The sequence below is a fragment of the Saccostrea cucullata genome, unplaced genomic scaffold, assembly GCF_032062105.1.
Source record: "Saccostrea cucullata isolate Sc308-1 unplaced genomic scaffold, CSIRO_AGI_Scuc_v1 ctg2800, whole genome shotgun sequence".
Lineage (NCBI taxonomy): Eukaryota > Metazoa > Mollusca > Bivalvia > Ostreida > Ostreidae > Saccostrea > Saccostrea cuccullata.
The window spans coordinates 97244-121434 of NW_026940819.1; the positions used below are offsets into that span (position 1 = coordinate 97244).

The following is a 24191-nucleotide window of genomic DNA, read 5'->3' on the forward strand; positions in this document are numbered from 1 at the left end:
CTCGCTATGGCCCGAAAATTGTTCTACTGTGAATTTCAAAATTTCTAACACCTTTTCTACGATATCTTTTTATTTAGAAATATTTTGTAGAAACATAAAAAAACAAAAATTTTGAAGAATCCTGAGATCTTTCAAATAAAATCTTCAAAAAAGGGCTGACCCCTAAAATAAGGGATCTAGATGGGCCAAGTTTTTTCTTGATATCTCAGAATTTGTAATACATTAAATAAACAAAGTTGTTCAAAATGTCAAGTAAAATCTATTGAAATCGTCAAAATACGTCCGATGATGTAACTTCCGGCCAAACCGGAAGTAGTCAAAATTGCATATTTTAGCCCTTTTGACACATTTTTGGGTAATGTATGTCACTTGAAGCTTAAAACGTGATTTTCTATCCATCGGCAGCACTTCCGGTCAAATTGGAATTAGCAAAAAAGCTTACTTTTGCAATAATCAACGTAGATTTAGAGGATTTAAATCAGCGGAGACGCCATTACTCTTTAAAAAAACAATCGTTACTTCCGGTCAAACAGGACGGAAGACCTACTCTTTGCTTTGCTCTAGTTTCTAACTATATTTACAATAATTATCTGTATGCCCTTTGATTCCTTTGCCTTTTCTCATATTTTTTTTTCTAATTTGTCTTTTTTGCATTACGAGTTTGCTAACCTGAAGGTGGACATTTTCAAATAATGAAAATCGTTGAATTAGATAATGTAGTCCAAGGTTTTTGCATTGTATCAAGTCTAACTTATTTGTAGTTTACTTTAACCATAAGTGTAAAATCCATTGCTAGACTTTCCATTGCCAATAAAAATTACTTGTTGTTGAGTCTTTGATCTGATGACGACGTCATAGTTCAATGCATGTTTTTGAGATTGTAAGAGCGTCAAGAAAAAGCTTAACAAATAATTTTGTTATGTTATGAAGAAAAACAATATTAAAGAAGAAACGTGTGTTGCCATCTTTCAAAGTGCTTCTTGGATTTAAATTTATCCCACGTTTACGTACATGTATTCATCTCTCAATAGACCCTTTTCATGTGACAGATTACTAAGAGTTATTCCCCTTCGCCGCCATCTTGTAAGGCAAAGTAGTAAATTTACCTGTCTGGGCAACCAATTTTAAACATGCATGCAAGAAATATATGGGAAAAATATTCACAATCTTATAATCATGAATTAATAGAGGCTTAAACAAACGTACAAGGGTTGTCCAAAAAGTTTGTGGACAATGACGTTTTGTCAAAATAAACGGTTCTATATGCATCTATTATATATCAAAATATTTCTTATGAAAAACCAAGTCAGAATAATTTAATTTTTAATTAGGAAACTTAATATTTTTGTAAAAATCTGGGTCTTTAAAGATCGTTTGTGCGCACGAACCAGTCTGACGTTCAGCTAATTTCATTATAACGTCTAACATTTGGATTTTGACTTAACACATGTTCATGGACACACACTTCATTTCTTTTTTAAGACATAACGCACTCCCAAATGGCAGCAATAACCTTTAGCATAGATAATAATTTATTTAATTATCAAAATTCAAAACAATGCAAAAAAATTTACGAGCGTCATCTAAATAACGCTATTACGTTCCATCAATAAAAATTAAATCATTCTGATTTGTTTTCATAGAAAATATTTTGATATACAAAAGATGTATATTGAACCATTTTTTTCTTCACAAAAACGTCATTATCCACAAACCTTTTGGACAACTCTCGTATATACATAAAAATAATAGCAGTATCTTTACCTCAGTAACCAGTATAACAAAATGAACTTGGTTGAATAATACAGGGATCTTGGAATGTTGCAGTACAATATAGCGGCTAAGGTGAATAACTCCTAGACAAAATATGTTATAGGAAAAGGGTCTATAGGAACCTCTATAATAAGGAAATACATTTGCGTAAAGTGTTGTAACGTGCGTAATATTTTAAATCAAATCACTACTGAAAATGATGAAGTATTTTGTTAACATATCTATGTTTTTAAGATACTGTTCAGAATATTGTGAAAAACTTAACATGAGGAACGCAAATGAAGAATTTTTTAATATACAACAGTGATAAAATAATTCTTTAATCAATTTAAATTCAGTCAGAACTTCTATACTTACAGACGCAGTAGACTTGACAGACCACTAAATGTATTCTCCTGTATTCTGGTTAAGTAGTTGCCGGAGAGGAATCTAGTGTACATGTAGACAAAAACACAGGTAATAACTGGATAACTAGATACACTGGATAAAATATTCAATATCTACCTGGAGAGAAACAGCAATATTTTGACTCTATACATTTTGAAAAGTTCAGATTTGTTTGCTAGATTCCCAAATTTTAGTTTCTTTTCAATGGAAAATCTTAGTGTGGCTGTCATCTTCTTTCATCTCTTTGATAAAAAGAGGGATCAAGGACTTTACCCACAGAAAAAGACGACAAAAACAAAGACTTAAATATAATAATTGTGTGAGTTTAATTTCTTACAATATTTACGATAATGTTATCTGTATGCCTTTTCTGCTCCTTTTCCCAGATCTATTTTCATATCAGTTATTTTGCATTAGAAATTTGCTAATATAAAGTATGACATTTCTAAAATAATAAAAATACATTGAATTAGATAAAGTAGTTCAAGTTTTGCATTGTATAAAGTCTAACTTATTTGTAGTTTACTTTAACCATAATTGTTAAATCCATTGTTAAACATATTACAAAACTTTCCATTGCCGATAAAAATGACTTGTTGTTGATGATTTGATAACGCAATCGTTCAATGCATGTTTTTGAGATTGTAAGAACTTCGGAGAAAAGCTTAACAATCTATTTTTATGTTACGAAGAAAAACTTGGAATAACTAACTTTGACATTGGTACATGAACATGTAAATGAATACATCAAATTGAATAATCAAATTGAAAAAAAGTAAGAAGGTTCTTAATGATAGTTATTATTATTGAAATAAGCATACAATTCATTTCTCATATCTCCGATAATGTTGCGATATTAAAGAAGAAAAATATGTCGCAATATTTCAATGTGTCCAAAAGGATTTAAAATTATCCTACGTCTACGTATTTATCTCTCAATAGGAATCCCTATTATAAGGAACTCATTTATGTGAAGTGTTCTGACGTGTGTAATATTTTAAATCAAATCACTAGTGATAATGATGGAGTATTTTGCACACATATCTATGTTTTTTAAAAACAGTTTAGAATATCTTGGGAAACAAAACTTAACATGAAGAACTCAAACGAAGAATTTCTGAATCTTAAACAGTGATGAAATTATTCTTCAATCGATTTAAATTAAGTTAAAACTTCTATACTCACAGATACTTTAGACTTAACAGACCACTAAATATGACATTTTTGAATAATAAAAATACCTTGAATTAGATGAATGTACTTTATTGACGTCATTGTGCTATGCATGCTTTTGAGATTATAAGATATTCAGGAAAAAGCTTAACAATTAATCATTTTATGTTATGAAGAAAAACCTAGAATAACTAAGTTTGACATAAAAACGTGTAAATGAATATTCCAAACTGAATGATAAATTGAAAACAGATTAAAAAAGATTCTGAATTATACTTATTATTATTGAAATGAGCAGACAATTCATTTATCATTTCTCTGATAATGAAGCAATATTAAGGATTCCGAACAAACATGTGTCGCCATCTTTCAATATGCATCTTTGATTTCAAATTATCCTACGTCTACGTATTTATCTTTCAATAGTAACCCGTATAATAAGGAAATACATTTACGTAACTAATTAAATTTACGTAAATTAATCTAACGTGCGTAATATTTTAAATCAAATCAATACTGAAAATGATGAAGTATTTTGTTAACATATCTATGTTTTTAAGATACTGTTCAGAATATTGTGGGAAACAAAACTTAACATGAAGAACTCAAACGAGGAATTTCTGAATTTAAACAGTGAGAATATAATTCTTTAATCGATTTAAATTCAGTCAGAACCTCTATACTTACAGACGCAGTAGACTTGACAAACCACTAAATGTATTCTCGTGAATTGTAGTTAAGCTGTTGACGGATAGGTCCCTAATGTAAATGTAGATAAAAGACACAGGTTATAACTGGATAACTAGACAAATCCTGGATAAAACATTTAATATCTACCTGGAGAGAAATAGTATTATTTTGATTCTATTCTAAAGTTCAGATTTGTTTGTTGGATTCCCTATTTTATCTAGGAATATCTATCAATGTACATCTTGGATTTAAAATTATTCTACGTCTACGTATTTATATCTCAATAGGAATCTCTTTCCTAAGAATTACAATTACTTTAAGTGTTCTAACGTATGTCATATTTTAAATCAAATCACTACCGTAAATAATGTGGTATTATATTGATGTTCACATATTCATATTTTTATGAATCAAAAATTAACAAGAACAAGAACTCAAAAAAGGAATTTCTAAATTTTAAAGGGCGGTAAAATATTTCTTTAATAAATTCACATTCAGTGAGAATTTCTATACTTACAGGTACAGTAGACGTGACTGACCACTAAATGCATTCTCCTGTATTGTGGTTATGCTGTTGCCGGAAAGGTCTCTATTGCAAATGTAGAGAAAAAAGACAAAGATAATAACTTGAAAATTAAATGAAACACTGGATAAAATACTCAATATCTACCTGCAAAGAAAGCACAAAATCTATTTTTGACTATATAGAATTTGAAAAGTACAAATTTGTTCGCTAGATTCCCAATTTCCGTTACTAGTATTTTAAAAGTGGAAAATCATAGTATGACTGTCACCTTCTTTCGTCTATTGAATAAACAAACAGAGGGATCGAATTCTTAATCCACACAAAAAAAATCAAAGATGATACATTCATAATGATTGTGGATTTAATTTCTAATATTGAAGATTATGCTATCTGTATGCCTTTTGGTTTCCATCATTTTTCTCATTTTTATTTCTTTATAAATTAATGCTGCACTTTTAATCTGATAACATAACGTATGTCATTTTTGAATTAATAAAAAATTGAATTAGGTCATGTACATGAATTTCAAGTTTTTCATGGTGTCAAGTCTTAAAAAATTGTAGAAAAAGTTACCATTGTTAAATGCATTGTTGAATCCATTCCGGATAAATTTGATGACGTTATCGTTTAATGCATGTTTTTGTTCCCTGCTTTCGCGAAAGCGAGGGAACTTTATATCTCATTCGTCTGTCCGTCAGTCTGTCAGTCTGTCAGTCTGTCCGTCACAAAAACTTTATCCTTGTCCACAACTTTTGATTTAGTGGAACTATGACTTTCATATTTCTTTTGTATATTACTTGTGACAAGACCTTTCTTCGGGTACCACTAAATTTGACCTTTTGACCTTGACCTTGGAGTTTGACCCACTTTTACACAAAAATTCCGAACTTTTACTTTGGCCATAACTTTTGAATGGTAGGTACTATGACTTTCATATTTCACATATGTATTTTTGTGGCAAGACCTTTCACTGCATACTAACAACTTTGACCTTTTGACCTTAACCTTGGACATTTCCGTACTTATGAAAAAAAATAACCATAACTTTTGAATGGTAATGGCTACGGCTTTCGTACTTCACATATATAATTCTTGTGAGAAGACCTTTCATTGGATTCCAAAACCTTTGACCCCTTGACCTTGGAGTTTTAACTTCTTTTTAAAGACTTTAACCTTGCTCACAACTTTTGAACAATACTAGGACTTTCATATTTCACATATGTTTTTTTTGTGGCAAGACCTTTCATTGGATACCAATTATTTTGACCCTTTGACCTTGGAGATATTCGTACTAATGAAAAAACTTAAACCTTGGCAATTACTTTTGAATGGTAAGGGCTAGGGTTTTCGTACTTGACATATGTATTCTTTGTGAGAAGACCTTTCATTGAATACCAAGGACTTTGACCCTCGACCTTGACCTTGGCGTTTGACTTTCTTTTCAAAAACTTTGACCTTGGCCACAACTTTTTAACGAGAGATGCCAGGACTTTTATATTTTACATATTTATTCTTTGTGGCAAGACCTTTCATTGAATACCACTAACTTTGACCTTTTGGCCTTGGAGATTTCTGTACTTATAAAAAAACTTTAACCTTGACCATAACTTTTGAATGGTAATGGGCTAGGGTTTTTTTTTCTTCAGATTTGTATTCCTTGTGGGATGACCTTTTATCGAATACCAAGAACTTTGACCCTTCGACCTTGACCTTGGAGATTTACGTAGTTCTGAAAAAACAACTTTGACCATAACTTTTGAATGATAAAAGCCAGGGCTTTTATAATTCACATATGTAATCCTTGTGAGAAGACCTTTTATTGAACACAAAGAACTTTACCCCTTTGACCTTGACTTTGGAGTTGACCCACTTTTAAAAAAAAAATTAAACCATGGCCATAACTTTTGAACGGTTAGGGTTAGGGTTTTCATCCTTCATATATGTATTACTTGTGACCTTTCTTAAGAAACAACACCTAAGACCCTTTCACCTTGGAGTTTGACCTACCTTTCAAAAATTTATCCTCAACTATAACTTTTGAACAAGTGGTGCTAGGGATTTTGTTTTGCACAATCGTATTTCTTGTGAGAGAATCCCTACTTTGGGTAATAATATATTTCATTTGCATTTAAGAAAAGTTAAATCTTCGTTATGTTGCCATACGGGGTCATCAGTGTTTCACAAACACATCTTGTTCCTAATATATTGAGAAGAATAGGGATTTCATACTTGACATCTGCATTACCTGTGACAAGATAATTCCGAGCATGCTATGATTTCTTACCCCTTGACCTTCACGATTGACCTTATTTTTAACAAAAAATAACTTCAATGATAATTTCTAAATATATGTCATAATAGAAAATAACATCTCTCCTAGAAAGACACCGAAAGCGGGGGACCACAATTCTTTGAATTTGCTTGTCAGCATTGTAGGTACTTAGATCTTTACAACTGATTAATTTACTTTATTGAGAGAAATTTGGGATCTATAATTTGAAAATCAAAAAATATATACTTCAAACCGCATCACTTAAACTGCAAAAAGAGTAATAAAGAGATTTATTACCCGGAAGAATTACTCAACCGTAAAATGCATGACGTAACGTAGGGAAAATGCAAACAGCCCAAAACACGTGGACTTTGATGATGACGAGTTTGTAAACAAATCTTGTAGCACCATTTGATGCATCATTCTACACAAAAACCACCATTAAACAATAGACTATTATTATCGTTACATTCATACGAAAAATGAAAGAAAACAATTACGCAATTTAGTTTTTTGAGCAGGTCAACTTACTGTTGTGTTCCTCTCACTGGTGCATGCGCGCGTTGTTTGACTAATTTTTTGGCGTGGTTATCCATGCCCAACATAGCCAGCGTTTAGAAAATAAACACTCTAATGAATTCCATGCAAAGGAGAACTAAGGTTCTGAAAGATGCACGGGACATAATGATTGAAGATAATGAGAGATTTCGATTTTAACATTTGGGAAGAATCGGCATATGAGCTTCGATAACTCATTAATTATTTGACAAAATCAAATGGGATGTGGGTTATATCTTTTTGAAAGATGATTTAAGTTTAATAGGAATACTGAAAATAATTAAAATGAAAATAAATTAATTTAATTCACCTCAAAATTTTACTCTGTGTTTCTTATCCCTTTCAGTGTATATTAACAGTTTTTTGTCATAGATTCTCAATTTAGTGTTCCTGTTGGTGAAGATTACTGTTAGTGTTATCTTTTATCTGTAATTGATTAAGAAGCAGAACTGTATTAGGTTACTTACGCTTGGTAATGCAAAAATAGATCAAAGACGGAATAATTTAGTCATTACTAATTGATTTAGCCGGGAACAACTGAAAAGGGCTGCCCAAAAAACGTACAAAGGAGATCTATTGTCGAGGCCCTGTGTTACACCAAGAACCAAAAGGAATTAGGCCTAACCGTGGTGATGAATAATTGATTATGTTATTTGTTTGCGATATTTAATATATCTTTTCAAATGTTATTTAATTTCGTTATCAGTGTCCGTTGCATTCTGAATATGATACCATTAAGTTTGACATTTTAGAATACATTGAATTAGATAAAGATAGATTAAGATCTATGTTCCATACAATTAATCTTATTTTCCTTGTCAATGACGAAATAAAATTTTGTTTTTTGGTGAAGAAATCTTTCAAAATAAAATACGTTTTCTGCATTGCTTTTTTTTTTGGAAATTAATTTTTCATAATAATTCAGTTCTGTCATTGGTCTTAATAAGTTGTTTAAATAATCAATTTTTCTCAGTGTACGGAGAATTTTAAATTCTTATTTTCAAAATGGGTTATATTTTATCCCCGTCATTTTAAAAATATTATAATGTACTGTGTAAAATAAAAGATAAAAGCAGGAAGGAAGGATTAAGTTAAAGTATTTCAAATGAAAGCTTAATCATTTGAATTTCGGACCCTGTAAAGAAACTCTAGAAATTTATCACTATTTACTTCAAACTAAGCAAACTGTGAAGTAAACAAAAAGACACCTAGTCCTATTGGCCTTTTTTCTAGGTAAATTTCGATAGTGAGGAAAGTTATTTGTCATGATCTACATCCATCTTTGTGTATTCTTTGCATTTTCAGTTCAACCTTTGAAGGCCTGTTATTTTACCCATAGTAAAAAAAACGGACAATGGTGATTTTAAAAGTCCCTCAGTCAGACAAACAGACAAACAGACATTTTTTATTTCCTCTGCAGCAGAGATCAATGCATCAAACTTTTAAGTATGTAATAAGAATTGAACTTTAGAACAAAAATGTGGATATATGTACACAAGTTACGGTAATCACATTGTTAAATATGACGTAAACTGTATATGATTTTATGCACAGACGATAACTTATCATTGCGCCCATGGGAAAAGGGGAACTTATGGCAAGTTTTATGCATTTTGAGTTTTTCATGGATTTTGATAGAATAAGGTTAGAAGTTGTCAAATATGAATTTTCATCCTCCTAAGTCTACTCAAGTAAGTTTATATCTTCATTTTTATCAAAGATACTTTAACAGGTTCATAATGACGTCATGTTTTTTAACAGCGTTTCGTGCAAACCGTGTAGCGAGCGTGCGAGAAGTGTGTGAGAAACGTGCGACTTTGTGTAAGATCCGTGTAAGAAACGTGCGATTTCCGTGCAAGGATCGTGTAAAAAACGTGTAAGATTCATTCGGAGGTCAAGTTTATCTTAAATATGGCCATCGATTGGCCAGGATGTCAAACTATGTTAGTATTTTATTATTAGAAATAGTTATTCTTGTGGTATTTTAGGAGTTAAAAAATGTAAACAACAAAAAGAAATTACATGCTAATGTATAAATCATTTGTTTGCGGTTTTTTTCTTCTAATGAAAATGTGTTCAAATTGATTAATTATATTGTACGTATATGTACAATAATTTCAAGGGTTCAAATGAGTTCAATATACTATCAATGCGATCATGGCTTTTAAAATTTTTTCCTCTAAGAAAGAAAAATATACAAGTATTCATACATATAGTTATTTAAGCAGATATACATCCGCTCTTGTCTTTACATTCAAAGTATTTGATAGAAAGTTCTGAAACGACGTGTCATTTAAACTGTACCTTTTAATACATATAATTTGTTGTTCATCATTGTCGAATAAATGAATTAGAATTTTAATTCACTTGCACTGTCGAGCATAGGTTTAGACATTCCCGGGGAGTTTGTGTGTGTTGGGGGGGGGGGGGGAGGAAATGATTGTACAGTTAATTTTTGTTGTTACGTTAATTTAAATAAATGCTTGATTTTCTATTTTCTTTTAAATCTTTTGTTAATTGTGCAGCTATTGTGTGTGCCGACAGACCCCTTAAAATACATTGGAATCTTCTTTCCGCCCTTTCAACTGTGATCAATGTCATTTACAAAAGCGATCACCAGGTGCGTTCAATCGTCAAAGTCTGCTCACTACAACTGCACGGACTGACAATATATTGTATGTTTGTTTTGCTTTCGAACTTGTCTACTCTGAATTTTCTAAATTAACGTATTAATATTTTTCATTTATACACAAGATTGCAACTTTTCCTAAGTATTAGGAATAAAATTAAAATTTGTGGAAGTGCAAGGATTTGTCAATCAAACCCGCCAAAAAAGTTGAAGTTTTAATAACTTTTAAATTAAATAAGATTTTAATTAATATTTGTGTGAAATGTTATTAAAATATATAAGTCGTAATATTATAGAGAAAATCTTTACTTCAAATCTTTATAATCTTTGAATTTTATAAAAAAACAACAGCATGCAAGTATCAAAGAGTTATATTTTCTGACATCTTGGATATAGATAGCCATACATTTAGTTTAGAGCACAGAGAATTTTCCTTTCAACTTACGGTATATTATTTGTTTTTAAAAATCATCTTTACAATAAAGTTTCACATCTCTCAATATTACAAAGTATTAATTCAATGTATCTTTTCCGCTACCCTAGCTCCAATCGTCGGAAACCCACGGGCTATCTCCTTTTCACTTATCAAAGACGAGATCACCCGTTGGTTTCCAACGATGTGAACCCCCACCCCCTCACCCCACCCCCTCGCGTCGAATTGTACCCGCCCATTTCATTGTCTATTATTGAATGTTTTGATTGTGAGAGATAGAAATGATGCAAACTGCATATTTCCAATCTTGTCAGTTAATGTTCCGCGGTCTTAAGTTCTTTGTTGATTGTGTAAATGTTTGAAATTTATATGTTTACACAAGGTGAGCTACTGCTTTTATCTCTTGAACAATGTATTTATATAAGTTTCTTAAAATGGCCAAATGAAAAAAGTATTTTATGTAACAAATATAAAAGGATACATAATGATTGAAAATTACGGTTATACGTTTTCAACAATGATGATCAGATATCACAATTGACACAACAAAGGAAATAAAATGGTGAAAATGAAAAAAGAATTCAAGGGAGATATGCCAGAATATATGCCCTAAGGTGACCTGAAAAGCTCTCGAGTATTATGAGTATTACGATGTCGAAAGCAGAGCGTTGCATTACAATCAAATGCTCATTAATTCCTTTTACCTACGGAAAAATATTCTAGTAGACTCACAAGAGATTCGAAAAGCTATGTGGTATATGTTTTGTTACATTTAAGAAAATCGTTTGAATCATGATATATATATATATATATATATATATATATATATATATATATATATATATATATATATATATATATATATATATATATATATATATATATATATGTAAGAAAGCACAAAGAAATTCACTTTTACATGGATACCCACTTCCGCCCCAGCCCGGGGTTGAACTCTCGACCTTCGGAATCTGTATTGGTAACAATCCTCTGTTAAAACTAATGTCCAAATAACTGTATCTCACTTCTATTCTCAATGACCGTGTAGTGTAGGACAGCGCCGCGAGAATTCCATCGGCATCGAAAGCAAGTTTTTTTGACTTGCCTAGATAGCCGAGCGGTCTAGCGCGCTGTTCCTGCACTGCTAGGAGACAGATTCCGTAGGTCGAGAGTTCAACCCAGGCTGGGGCGGAAGTGGGTATCCATGTAAAAGTGAATTTCTTTGTGCTTTCTATATTAATATTTCTTCACTTAGGGCAGTTATGTTAGTTTAAGAGTTGTTGTAAAATGTGCTTTATATATATATATATATATATATATATATATATATATATATATATATATATATATATATATATATATATAAAGCACCATTCACAACAACTTTTTAACTAATATAACTGCCCTAAGTGAAGAAATATTAATATACCTGGTAGAAAGCACAGAGAAATTCACATTTTCTAAGGATACCCACTTCTGCCCCAGCCTGGGTTGAACTCTCGACCTACGGAATCTGTCTCCTAGCAGTTCAGGAACAGCGCGTTAGACCGCTCGGTTATCTAGGCAAGTTATAAAACTTGCTTTCGATGCCAATGGAATTCTCACAACGCTGCCCGTCACTACACGGTCATTGAGAATAGAAGTGAGATACAGTTATTTGGACATTAGTGTTTAGAGGATCATTACCAATACATGTTGTGATGAAATTAATTTTATTTATAAAGCACAATTTACAACAATTCTTAAACTAATATAACTGCCCTAAGTGAAGAAATATAAATAGAGAGAGCACAGAGAAATTCACATTCCGTAGGTCGAGAGTTCAATCCCGGGTTGGGGCGGAAGTGAGTATCCTTATAAAAAGTGAATTTCTCTGTGCTTTCTATATTAAAATTTCTTTGCTTACATCTGTTGGGTTTGATGATAAATATAATTATCCCCCCCTTCTGCATTATCGTCAGTGCTAAATCCGTTCTAAATCATTTCTAAAGAAATAATTATAAACGTGTCAGTGATTATGTTAAAAATCATTGTTTTCCATCTCCAAGCTGTAAAATCAATTTTAAAAGGTTTAAAAAAAAAACAAACTTATTTGTGTATGTTATGTTAAAATTCATTTAAAAAGCCCAATTCTTAATCTAAAATAATTAAACCAAAAAAAAAAATAATACGCACGTTCTGCATACTCAAAATTTGTTTCAAATTGCGCCTCTACATCTACACTGATTTACACAACCTAGCTATAACTGGAGACATGGTTACTGATAGTTACTTACAATCTACAGGTGTTTCTGGCGTTGGTAGGTATCTTGGTTAATGCTTTAGTAGAACAGTTTACCAGTATATCATAATAAGCGCTGTAACACTGATATGGACGGGAATCCTCAGATTTACAGCTACACAGATCAGGGCAATCTCCGATAACAGATTTATAGAACAAAGCGAAAAACACTAAAGACAGAATCATCTTCAAATAAAATAAGGCACATTTATCTATTATGTATCATTCTAAGTATCAAACAATCCAAATGAAAATATTTTCCTGCTTGTGTTTATATGTACTTTAATGAGGAAGTATTTTAATAAAAATACCGAAAAAGCGTAAGGTTAAACGGACCTCTGATAAGACATATGTCTTCTAAAAAATATTCCCGAAATGTTTAAGTTTGCTTTTGAAGACCATTTTATTGTTAATTCATTCACACTCAATACTCAATGTGAGGTACTAAAAGTAATTTCTGTCTTCTTTTGCCATTATTTGTTTTTGATTGCTATAAAGCACTTTTGACCTAAAGCAACTTGAAATATTTTACAACTTTAAAAGCTTTTTAAAATTTTCAATAATTTATCATATGCACAAATAAATGTATTATACATTTTCATAGTTTTTTTTTCAAATACTATACTGTATCAACATTTCCTTGTTTTGAAAACATCAGTCAACTGTTGAAATAACAAAAGGTTATATTAGCAAAGAGGATGATTTCAACAATTGTCGATTTTTTTTACATTGTTAATACACGTATTAATGTAACATCAGCTTATTTGTCGGTAGCTTATTGGTTAAGAGAGTGGGATCGTTAGCAGAATATATGCCCAAACCTATCGACGTAGACACAATTTAGCGCTGATGATGGTTTAATGCTTCATGTGGTAGGATATTTATCGATATAAAAACTAGAGGTACTGTGAGAAATGAGCTCACTAAATGACACCCCCCGCCTCCCATATGAATATAACGGTTGTTTCAATGTTTTACTATGGGAAACCCAAAATATGTGTCGGCTCAAAAAGTAAAATAGGATATGCACAATGACATTATATAATAAAGATTATCTGAAACTCTTGTTTTACGTTCCATTTGAAAATGTTTCACTCATTTATAGACGCTAGCATATCCCGATGAATGGGTTTAAAATTTGACGCCTTCTGTGACACAGATCCTCCGTTTTCACGGTATCATTTAAGGACCAGCATTTTCAAAGTAAAGGCCGAATGTATAGCGAAGAAACAGTTGCTTTCCATGTTTTTTATCAAGTAGGTCCAGAGTTCTCCACATTAATTTGAAAATTTAAACATGGAGGATGCATGAAGGCATTAAACAGCGACAATGGTTACACAAAACTTATTACAACTGCTGCATTAAAATTTATTTAACTATCCTTTCTCAGCTAAAAAAATAAAAGTAAAAAAGATTATGTATCTCTCTCTACAAATGCACCAAATTTGGCCCAAAACTGTAGAAGCATTTTGAAATAATTTCAAAAAATATTTTTGTATCTATGGCAACATTATTCAAAAACTGATATACTGAATTTATGTTGCCTGTTGTATAAAACATTATTTAATTATGACTAAAACTGGTGGTAGTATTTTGAAAAAAAGTTAACAAATACACAAAAAGACGCAGGAATAAAGACATCCTGTAGTACCTAAGCTTTTGTAATGGCATGGCCTATAAAAACCTGCTGCTGGTATTCATGGTTATTGTAACTTTATAGTTCTAGTATAACCAGGGGCGTAAATTTGACATCATATCCGTAATTTTGCGTTCTCTATTTTGAGATCTGTAATTTTGCTTTGTCTATTTCTCTATTTTTCTAAACGTTCTTTTTTCTATATATATTGCATCCTCCATTGTTTACTTCTCCACGTCCCCAGTACTTAAAATAGCACCCCGCGACATTTCATAAAAACGGGAGGTAACTCTGAAATAAATCAGAGAAGAAAATATTATCTTGATAATATATTGAAATGACCGAGTTTTTCAAATATTTATCTTACTTAAAGTTGTCAGATTTTTGTTGAAAAAGAATAAAAGCGTTTCAGTTTGCTGATGTTCAGAACATTTTTAATTTTGTTCAAACATTTTATAAAAAGCACATAGCAACTAGAAATATTTCGGTGAACATAAAAAAAGTCACGTTAAAAAAGTACATTGTGAACACAGTTGTACAGTTTTCATCAATATATATATATATATATATATATATATATATATATATATATATATATATATATATATATATATATATATATATATATATATATATATATATATACAGTCAAACTTGTCTTAGCGGCCACCCGAAATCAACGGCCACTCGCGTTCAGCGGCCACTCTCAGTTCCCCCCGACGATTTTTCCTATATATTTTAACTGGAATAAACGGCCACCTGTGTAACGCGGCCAGCGGCCACCCAAATCCTCCCCCAACAGCCTTATTGACACTGTAATAGGCGGCCATTTCGTCACTTGTCGCGGTCCTATTACATCTTTTAAACGCATTGGCTTGGGTAATTATATCCTCGATAGTAAATTTAACCTATTAATGCAATTAAAAAAATTGCTTTTATATCCACAACTTTTCCACTAATAAAAGTAACTTCACAATATGAAAAGCCTTTCCGTAGCTTGTTCTTGTTACTTGAAAACTAGTGAAGACACGAGAACTTGAATTGAGTGAAAATGTCATTTATTGACCAAATAAATGACGAAAGTGAACAAAAACACATAAATATACAATATTACATACAATAATGTAAATTATAGCTGGGATAAGGCCAAATAATGATTAGTTTCAACTTAGATATGATATATTGCGAATTAGTGCTTATCCCAGCTATTGTTATATAATGATTACCAAGTTTGTGTAACAAGAAGGTTGCGTAAACAAAGAGGCCACACGACATGGTAAATGCTTGATGTTATACAATGAGGAAAAAATTCCATACAACAAAAATTCAAATATTGGTATTACATGGGAGGAGGATGGGGAGGTGGCGGTAAATTGATTCCAACCTCATGTTTGCGTCAAATCAAATTAATTGAGCACTCGATCCCGATCAAGCTGAACCCGATCCAAACATGAGTTCGATCCCGATCTAGTCGACCCCACTCTTTTTACATAAAAAATCAATAACAACTGCAAATTTAATCTAAATTTGTCAAAAACAATGTAAAAAAGATTGTATATAAATCATTTTATGAGACATAAAATTGTATTTATATCCACAACTTTTCCACTAATAAAAGTAACTTCACAATATGAAAAGCCTTTCCGTAGCTTGTTCTTGTTACTTGAAAACTAGTGAAGACACGAGAACTTGAATTGAGTGAAAATGTCATTTATTGACCAAATAAATGACGAAAGTGAACAAAAACACATAAATATACAATATTACATACAATAATGTAAATTATAGCTGGGATAAGGCCAAATAATGATTAGTTTCAACTTAGATATGATATATTGCGACTTAGTGCTTATCCCAGCTATTGTTATATAATGATTACCAAGTTTGTGTAACAAGAAGGTGGCGTAAACAAAGAGGCCACACAGCATGCAAAATGCTTGCATGAGGCATGCAGCGCCACCCAAGGAAAGGCATTTCATAAATTATATGCTGCTCAATATTAAGTGTAGCAAACATGTGTTCTTTAACAGATAATAACATTGTAAACTGAATATCATATAACTGTATTGACTAAATAAGCATAAATATTACTGTAATAACCCACATAAGCACAAAGTTATATCTGAATAAGTAACAAAATATAAAGGACAAAGGTTACTAAACCTGTGAATAACATAAGGTTAACGAGACTAAAAAGGGGACCATATGCTACCTCATAAACAACATGAGCTCATTTTTACAATTAATATTTTATGAACATCCATATGCTGAACTTATGCACAAAATTCAGAACAAAATCCTGCTGAGTTCCAACTAACATACAGTTTTTATAAGCAGCTGTTTGCTGACCTGATACACAAATTTTTGAACTTCTAAGCTCATGACATGATACAATTTTGTAAACGGACATATGCTGACCTGATACAGAATTCTCAAGACCAAATTTAAAGCTGAATTCCAACTAACATACATAAATTTTATGAGCAGATGGGTGCTGTCCTCAAGTATATTAGCTCGCAAATTTAATGCCATTATGAAGAGTAAAATGTGCATCTAACTAGCACTTATTTTTCAAAGCGAACACTTTGCAAGATCACTGACCAAAGTACTATTTCATTTAAGCAGCTAAATGCTGACCTCGGAAGGTTTAAATTTGTTTGTTTTTTTTTTGTTTTTGTTTTTGTTTTTTTTTTTTTTTTTTTTTTTTTTAAAGGATGCCATAAAATTTTTACAATTTATCACAGCAACCATTAGCTGGCCTAATAGACCTGATTTATGTGTTTAATTACTGAAATGGATGTTAAAAGTTTATCAGATTCTAATAAACTTCTGGAAAAAAAAAAACAAAAAAACAAAAACAACCATATGCTGACTTCTCTCTTTGGATAGTCGATGGCAGTACATATAATATAAGGGGAAACATTTAGTTTGGAATTGATTTATACGTTTAATCACTGAAATGGATGTAAAAAGTTTATCAGATCCTATTTCAATTCTGAAGAAAAACAACCATATGCTGACTTCTCTCTTTCAATAGTCGATGGCAGTATATGTTAAAGGGGAACATTTAGTTTGGAACTGATTTATATGTTAAATCACTGAAATTTGATGTAAAAAGTTTATCAGATCCTAATTAAATTCTGGAGAGAAACAACCAAATGCTCACTTCTCTCTTATCATAGTCAATGACAATACATGTATAAGGGAAACATTTAGTTTAGAATTCTTAACATCAATTGTGGAATTTAAAATCTGACTGCATTTATTTTAATGTAACGTCTTTGAGTGCCAACGACCGAGTTGTTGGATTACAATTTCAGATAAACCATTCTAAGCTGCCACTAGCAGTACAAAACTTGCAGTACAAACACAAAAAACTATGACCAAAGTAAAGCAATCAGTTGAAAACTTATACAGCAACACTCCGTTATAACAAAGTCGCTGGGACCTTTGAAATTACTTCGCTATATCCGTAATTCGTTTTAACCGTATAAGAAATTCTTAAATTTATATAGCTGGAGATTAAAAATGACTTCGCTATATCCGTGAATTCGAAATATCTGTGTTCGTACTAAACGAGTTTTACTGTATTGCATGTTTTGATTGGAATCCCACAAAATTGAACTTAACTGGTTCATCAGATTTGAAGGTGAATAAAGGACTAGATGTGTGTTGATGTTAAGTAATGTATACTTTTAAGGCATGAACTGGACAAAATTGACATTTTAAGTCATTGGCTGTTAAAGTATGTACCACTGGATGCCTATCATTTATAGATTGGAATATCTCATTGTTATGTAAAGTGAATTATCATCAAGAAATATTATGGCTTGTCTTTGAATTACTTTGAGTTGTATGTGTTGTTTATAGGAACGAGTTTGCCTAAGTGCATAAAAATGTTCAAGGTATCAGGAAGATTGCTGATAGTTGGTTCTTGTATCTGCTTCTTGAAAAGTGTGAAATAAGTCAGATACTAATTCATTAAGATGGGTTTTGTGATTGGAAACTCTTGGCTCTTTTGACAACTTTCCTACCATAGAGGAGACAGTATTTGGTTCATAAAATTAAAAATTGCAAAGAATTCTTTCTGTAGATGGAAGATAAAACAGTAAACTATGAGTTTTGAAGGTATAAATGCTGTATTATCAGCTAAAAGGCAAATTTTTATAACTGAAATATGGGACCCAAATGTCTACTAGAAAAATGATTGGAAGAACTTTAAGATAAATTTGACAATCTATATGAATATCTAACTAAGATTTAGCAGACCATTTTAAACTTTATACAGTTTCTAAACCCAAAGCACCAGATACATCTATCTACTTATAATTGTAGCTTCTGTAAAGAACACCACTAATACTGATGAAATATTGACTTGCCACAAAAATGATCCATATTAAAAGGCTACATTGCCTTAATTCAACATGTTCCTTAGCAGTTGATTTTCTATGTAATGGTTTGGTTTGCAATTACACTCAGGATTCAAATCTATGAAGAGTCTCAAACAATGCACGACCAGGTGTGACCACTTGACAGGCAAATTTTGAACATTTATCCTGGACTATCCCTCTCAACATTTGTCAAATATTAATAAGTTTGTTCTCATGTCTTAGATAATCTACTTCCTATAGAAATAGAATCTACCTCAATTCCATATATAGTCAAACAAGTTATTGAGAAGACAGTTTTTGTTTCTTTAGAGGAAAATATACTCTCAAACGTAATTGTTTGAAGTTTCTAACATCAGAGAGACATTTTGAGATATTAGCCTGATTTTTATTCCATTTTTGTAAACCATTACAAGGACCTGTTTAAAACTTAAATAAAACTGACAAGATGAACTAGCACCCATTGGTTAACATTTATCAAATAATATTGATTGTTAATTGATAGTCTAAAGGTGCTTTGGGATATTTCTAACATCATCTCCTATGTCTAGCTTAGCCATAAGTGTCTCTCAGATATAATCTGTAATACATTTTCATTAATGTCACATTGCACAACTTATTTTTCACAAAATGTCTTCATTTACTGATAATACATTATATCGCCAAATTATCTATATATATTTATAAGTATTTGTATGTTTTGAGAATGAAATGATTTAAAAATCAGAATATAATAGCACTTTTAATAGTGCTCACCAAATGACATGGTAAATCTGCACATACATGCACTTGAAAGAGCACGAAATGAGTAAAATGACAGATATATTTAATATAGCCAATTTTCAATTATTTATGATGAATTGCTTTTAAAATGAATGCATTAAAAGTGTAAACATTTTGATATGGTCATTATGTATGTGCATGTATTTGTGTGTGTGTAAACCCTAAAATGAATAAAATATTAGATTGCCTTATTTTATTAAGCTTGCCGAGAATAAGACACCAGGAAGGACATAAGGAACTTGGGGGAGCATTTAGTGAACATCTGAAATGGTTCCCATTACAATTAAAACTAGTTGACTGAGGATTTAATGCTTAACATTATTTTCTATCTGAATTGAAATATTTTTCTATTTTAAATTTAGAAGTAAACTTTTGAGGTCAATGCAATGATCATTAAAGATTTTATTTATTTATTTATTTTTTTTTTTATTTGTCTACCGATAATGGGACAGAATCTAGTTATTACTGTTAAATGTATCTGCCACCGAACACCTGAAAAACAATGCAACTGTTATAAGGAAAAGCAATGCAACTGTTATAAAGGTGTTTACCAAATAGGAACTATTCAAATCAGTAGAAGATGTTATAGAAGTCTGCAGTGCAGTGGTGCAGCCTTTGAAGCGATCTTGTTTGTAGAAGCATTGCTGAGAGTCAAGGCTGTTGCTGCTGTCTAAGATTTGCTGCTGCCAGCTGATTTTTTGGAGCAGCCACTTGAGTTGATGATCAGTTGGAATCCATCGAATTACCCAAACTGAATCCACAGAGAGCAATTGAGCCGGTTAACTGCGTAACTTCACCTTTTTGGGAGGCTTCGGACCCATCACATTTCCTCTTTTTTGGTGTCCTTTTATTCTACAATAAGTCTAAGCAGTTGTAATTGCCATAGGTGATAATATAATAGAATTAATAATTTTCTTTGCCACCAAGTTATAAACACATGGTGGATAGGAGCAAACATGCTTACATATTTCATCTTCATCATTTGTTATTGAACTCTTCACAATGCATGTTGCCAATCTATTATATATACAAGTGTCGGCTCAGCTTAAAACAGGTCAGTACATCATGGTCATCATAAAATTCATCAACCGTGACATAAAAGTGATAGGCAACCCTTTTTTTTTTAAATAAATAAAAAGATCTTCCAACCTTCATTAGATACATGGAAGATTAAGAAAAACAAACTGGAGCCTTCACATAGTCACATGCAAAAAGACATTGATAGGCAAACCACTTATAAATAAATAAACAGATCCTCCCAACCTTCATTAGATATTGGGAAGATTAAGAAAAACAAATTCCTTTTTTGAAATAAAGAAACAGATCGTCCCAACCTTCATCAGATATTGGGCGATTAAGAAAAACAAACGGTAGCCTACACATAACATGATGGAATCAATTGACGATTCCCATAATCATACTGGAATCAATTCACGATTCCCAACATCAATTGGAATCAATTCACGATTCCCATACTGACCAGTACTGACACTGACAAAAACAGCTGGAGCCTTCACATACATAAAACATTGATAGGCAGCCATATTTTAATAAATAAACAAATCGTCCCAACCTTCATTGGCCATTGGGAAGATTAAGAAAAACAAATTGGAGCCTTCACATAATATGATGGAATCCATTGGCGATTCCCAAAATTTTGGTAAGTGCTGACATTGACAGCAAATTATTAATTCATGTAACATAATGTGCAGAGACATGTCGAGGTTTATGTTGAAATTAAATAAGCACTAATATAATGTCATATTTTGTGTAACATGTGACATGACATATTGCGGAATTAGCCAGAATCTTTATCACATGCATTCAGTGTTTTCCCTATCTATAAATGACAAAATTGTCGCTTTAGAATAACAATTTGTTGTAAGATCCACAGAGATTTTGTGATCTCTAATCCTTTACTTTGAAATAAATGGAAAACACTGATGCATAACAATCAATCATCATATGTGCAATGTACTACTTATCATTATTCTCCCATCCAGTCAGATGGGAGGCATGGAGGGCAGCACTTTTTATGTTCTGAAGGTACTTCATGAACCGGTGGTCGCAGCTGTTGTCTTCAGGTGAACCCCATCACTTGCCAAGTATTTCATGTCTGGGTTCCAGAAACTGCAGTGGTGCCAAATTAAATTATTGCTGGTGAACTGGTGATATTGATTGTGTAAAAGTTTATTATTGTCAATCACTGTTGCCTATTTGGATGGATGTCTGCTGACCCACTTGAAAGTCGAGAAATATTCTCTTGAACTGGCTAGCTCGCGGGTCTTGAGACCGCCCCTGGCTCATATAAACAATTTAAATGTATGTTTCTGTAGCCGTGAATTATCGAAATCTGGTTCATTCAGTTAAAAAACACAAAGCAACTCTTCAAAGAAGGATTGACCTATCTGCACTACAGTGCGCGGTTTGGGATATCAGGTTTTTACCTCCATGCTGACTAATCCGAAATCGATTAAGACAATTGCACAATCCATCAAACTGTTCAAACTAATAACGCATCTGAGGTGATGTCACAGGAGTAGAAATATAGCTTAAAATCAGAGAAATTTGAATATCTCTCTAAATTGATTCCAACCTAGCAATTCCACCTAAAAATTAAAATATAGTATTTGACATTCAATTTTTGATTTCTGAGCAGTTAAGTGCAGAAGATTAAAGGAATAAACATTCTTTGTTATGAAATTATAACAGAATAAAGTAAATATTGATGCCAAAAAATACCCAAACACTAACAACGTCTGTGACCTATAAGGGAAGATAACTACGAAAAGTATTTCGAGCGCGATTGAAATTAAGCAAAATATATATAACTGGATATAAGGTTTGAATGGTTTTAAAATAAAAATAATTAAGGAATGCATTTCAAATTGCAAAAATTTCATTATATTTATAGGAATTCTGAACTGTCAGCACTTTATTCTATACAAATCATGAAAATACCAACGATGCCTCTGACCCCGATCCCGATGAAGAAAAAAAATTAACAACAGAATACCACGTCAGTAGGTTAAAAAAATATTTACAAAAATTTTCACATTTATAGAACGTGTAATTTTCACATGACCTTTGTAAACATTCCTTCTAATTTTTAGTCGGCGAGCAACTTCGAGCAAGCAGAAGAACATGTGAAAAAAAATATTTTCTTGTGTCGTACATGTTAGACATGTATTTTTAAAATATATTTACATTTAATCTAATTACATATACAGTAAAAATATTACAGAATAATTTCACCAAATACCTATAGAAAATTATTTTTACTGGTAAAGGCAATGTCACATACCAGATAAAGGTCAGTCATGCGAAACGCGAAGTGTGCGTATCTGCAAATGCAAGGACACACTCAACACAGTAAAAGACCACTACCGCTGATGATTGAGTTGTCGTTCGTTTCCTCCCCCTAGCGGTCAGTCGAAATGCTATCCAACCTCATGTTTGCGTCAAATCAAATTAATTTAGCACTCGATCCCGATCAAACTGAACCCGATCCAAACATGAGTTCGATCCCGATCTAGTCGACCCCACTCTTTTTACATAAAAAATCAATAACAACTGCAAATTTAATCTAAATTTGTCAAAAACAATGTAAAAAAGATTGTATATAAATCATTTTATGAGACATAAAATTGTATTTAGATACGCTGAACTCTGTTTGTGTTTATGAAAAAAATATATTTGTCCTGTTATATCAATTTGTAATTATTTTTCAAGATCGCCGATTGAAAAATTAAAAGAATTTAATTACAATTTATACTTTCCTCTATCTAAAGAAATTCACACCTTTTAGATTTTGATTCCATGAAGAAGCCCTAATTGTTACTCTTGTGAAAACAAAGTGCTTCTTGTGCCATGATTATCTCGTGAATTTCACCATCAAGAGACTATCAATAGGGATTAGTTACGCTCTACTGCACGTGACACCTGTGTTATGGAATGATTTTCAACTGCGTAAATACATCTCTATGGTCAACTGGTTAATTTTATTTGTGTGTCTGTGTATGTTACATAGAAATTCTGACAACTTTATAAACAATAAAATTAACCAGACTTTTAAAACATTAGCAAGTAAGTTAATTACCGATTAATTAAGTGGGGGGGGGGGGGTTACACTGCTGACCACTTTTTTAACATATGAAAGTGAACATATTCTTACTTAAATTTCTATGCTTTATTTTATTCACCATGAAGTTTTATTTTGTGCATTTTTTTCTTTATAAAAAAGGATAATAGTCAGGCACTGGATGTATTTCTTTTTATATTTCAATGTAACAAAAGCACACTGTTGAATGCAAGATTTTTAACTAATATGCAGGAACAGAAACATGCACAAAACCTTTAACATTTCGAATTCTTTAATATTTTTTTAATGAGCTTGAGTTATTATATATTTACATAAAAAAGCTTTTTTTAAAATTGACCTGTTTAATTATGATTGATTAATTTAACTGTAGTGCTTAATTTTGTTTATTTATTGACCGAATGTCCTTTTTGAGGGCAAACTGGAATAAGAGGCCACCTGTCTTAAGAGGCCAGTTTCCAGACTTCCCAATGGTGGCCTCTTAAAACAAGTTTGACTGTATATATATATTATATATATATATATATATATATATATATATATATATATATATATATATATAT

The 24191-nt window shown here is 31.6% G+C and overlaps 1 protein-coding gene and 1 long non-coding RNA gene across 8 annotated transcripts in view; both read right to left on the reverse strand.

Annotated features, from left to right (window-relative positions):
* LOC134256384 (insulin-like growth factor-binding protein complex acid labile subunit) overlaps nt 1-12953 on the reverse strand; it is a 36852-nt gene extending 23899 nt beyond the window's left edge. For 6 of the 7 annotated variants that reach the window (XM_062739030.1, XM_062739029.1, XM_062739028.1 and 3 more), the window contains exons 1-4: nt 12718-12953; nt 4541-4612; nt 4021-4092; nt 2131-2202 (exon numbers count right to left, since the gene is read on the reverse strand). In XM_062739030.1, coding sequence (XP_062595014.1) covers nt 2131-2202; nt 4021-4092; nt 4541-4612; nt 12718-12908 — 407 coding nt within the window. In that variant the 5' untranslated portion in view covers nt 12909-12953. The remainder of the gene's footprint in view (nt 1-2130; nt 2203-4020; nt 4093-4540; nt 4613-12717) is intronic. The other variant, XM_062739031.1, reaches the window with a different exon arrangement.
* Nucleotides 12954-15399: 2446 nt separating this feature from the next.
* Nucleotides 15400-23178, reverse strand: LOC134256390 (uncharacterized). The gene is made up of 2 exons (XR_009989717.1): nt 22979-23178; nt 15400-22125 (listed from the first exon to the last, which is right to left on the reverse strand). It is a non-coding gene; the product is annotated as an uncharacterized LOC134256390 (long non-coding RNA).
* Between the last annotated feature and the right edge of the window lie 1013 nt (nt 23179-24191).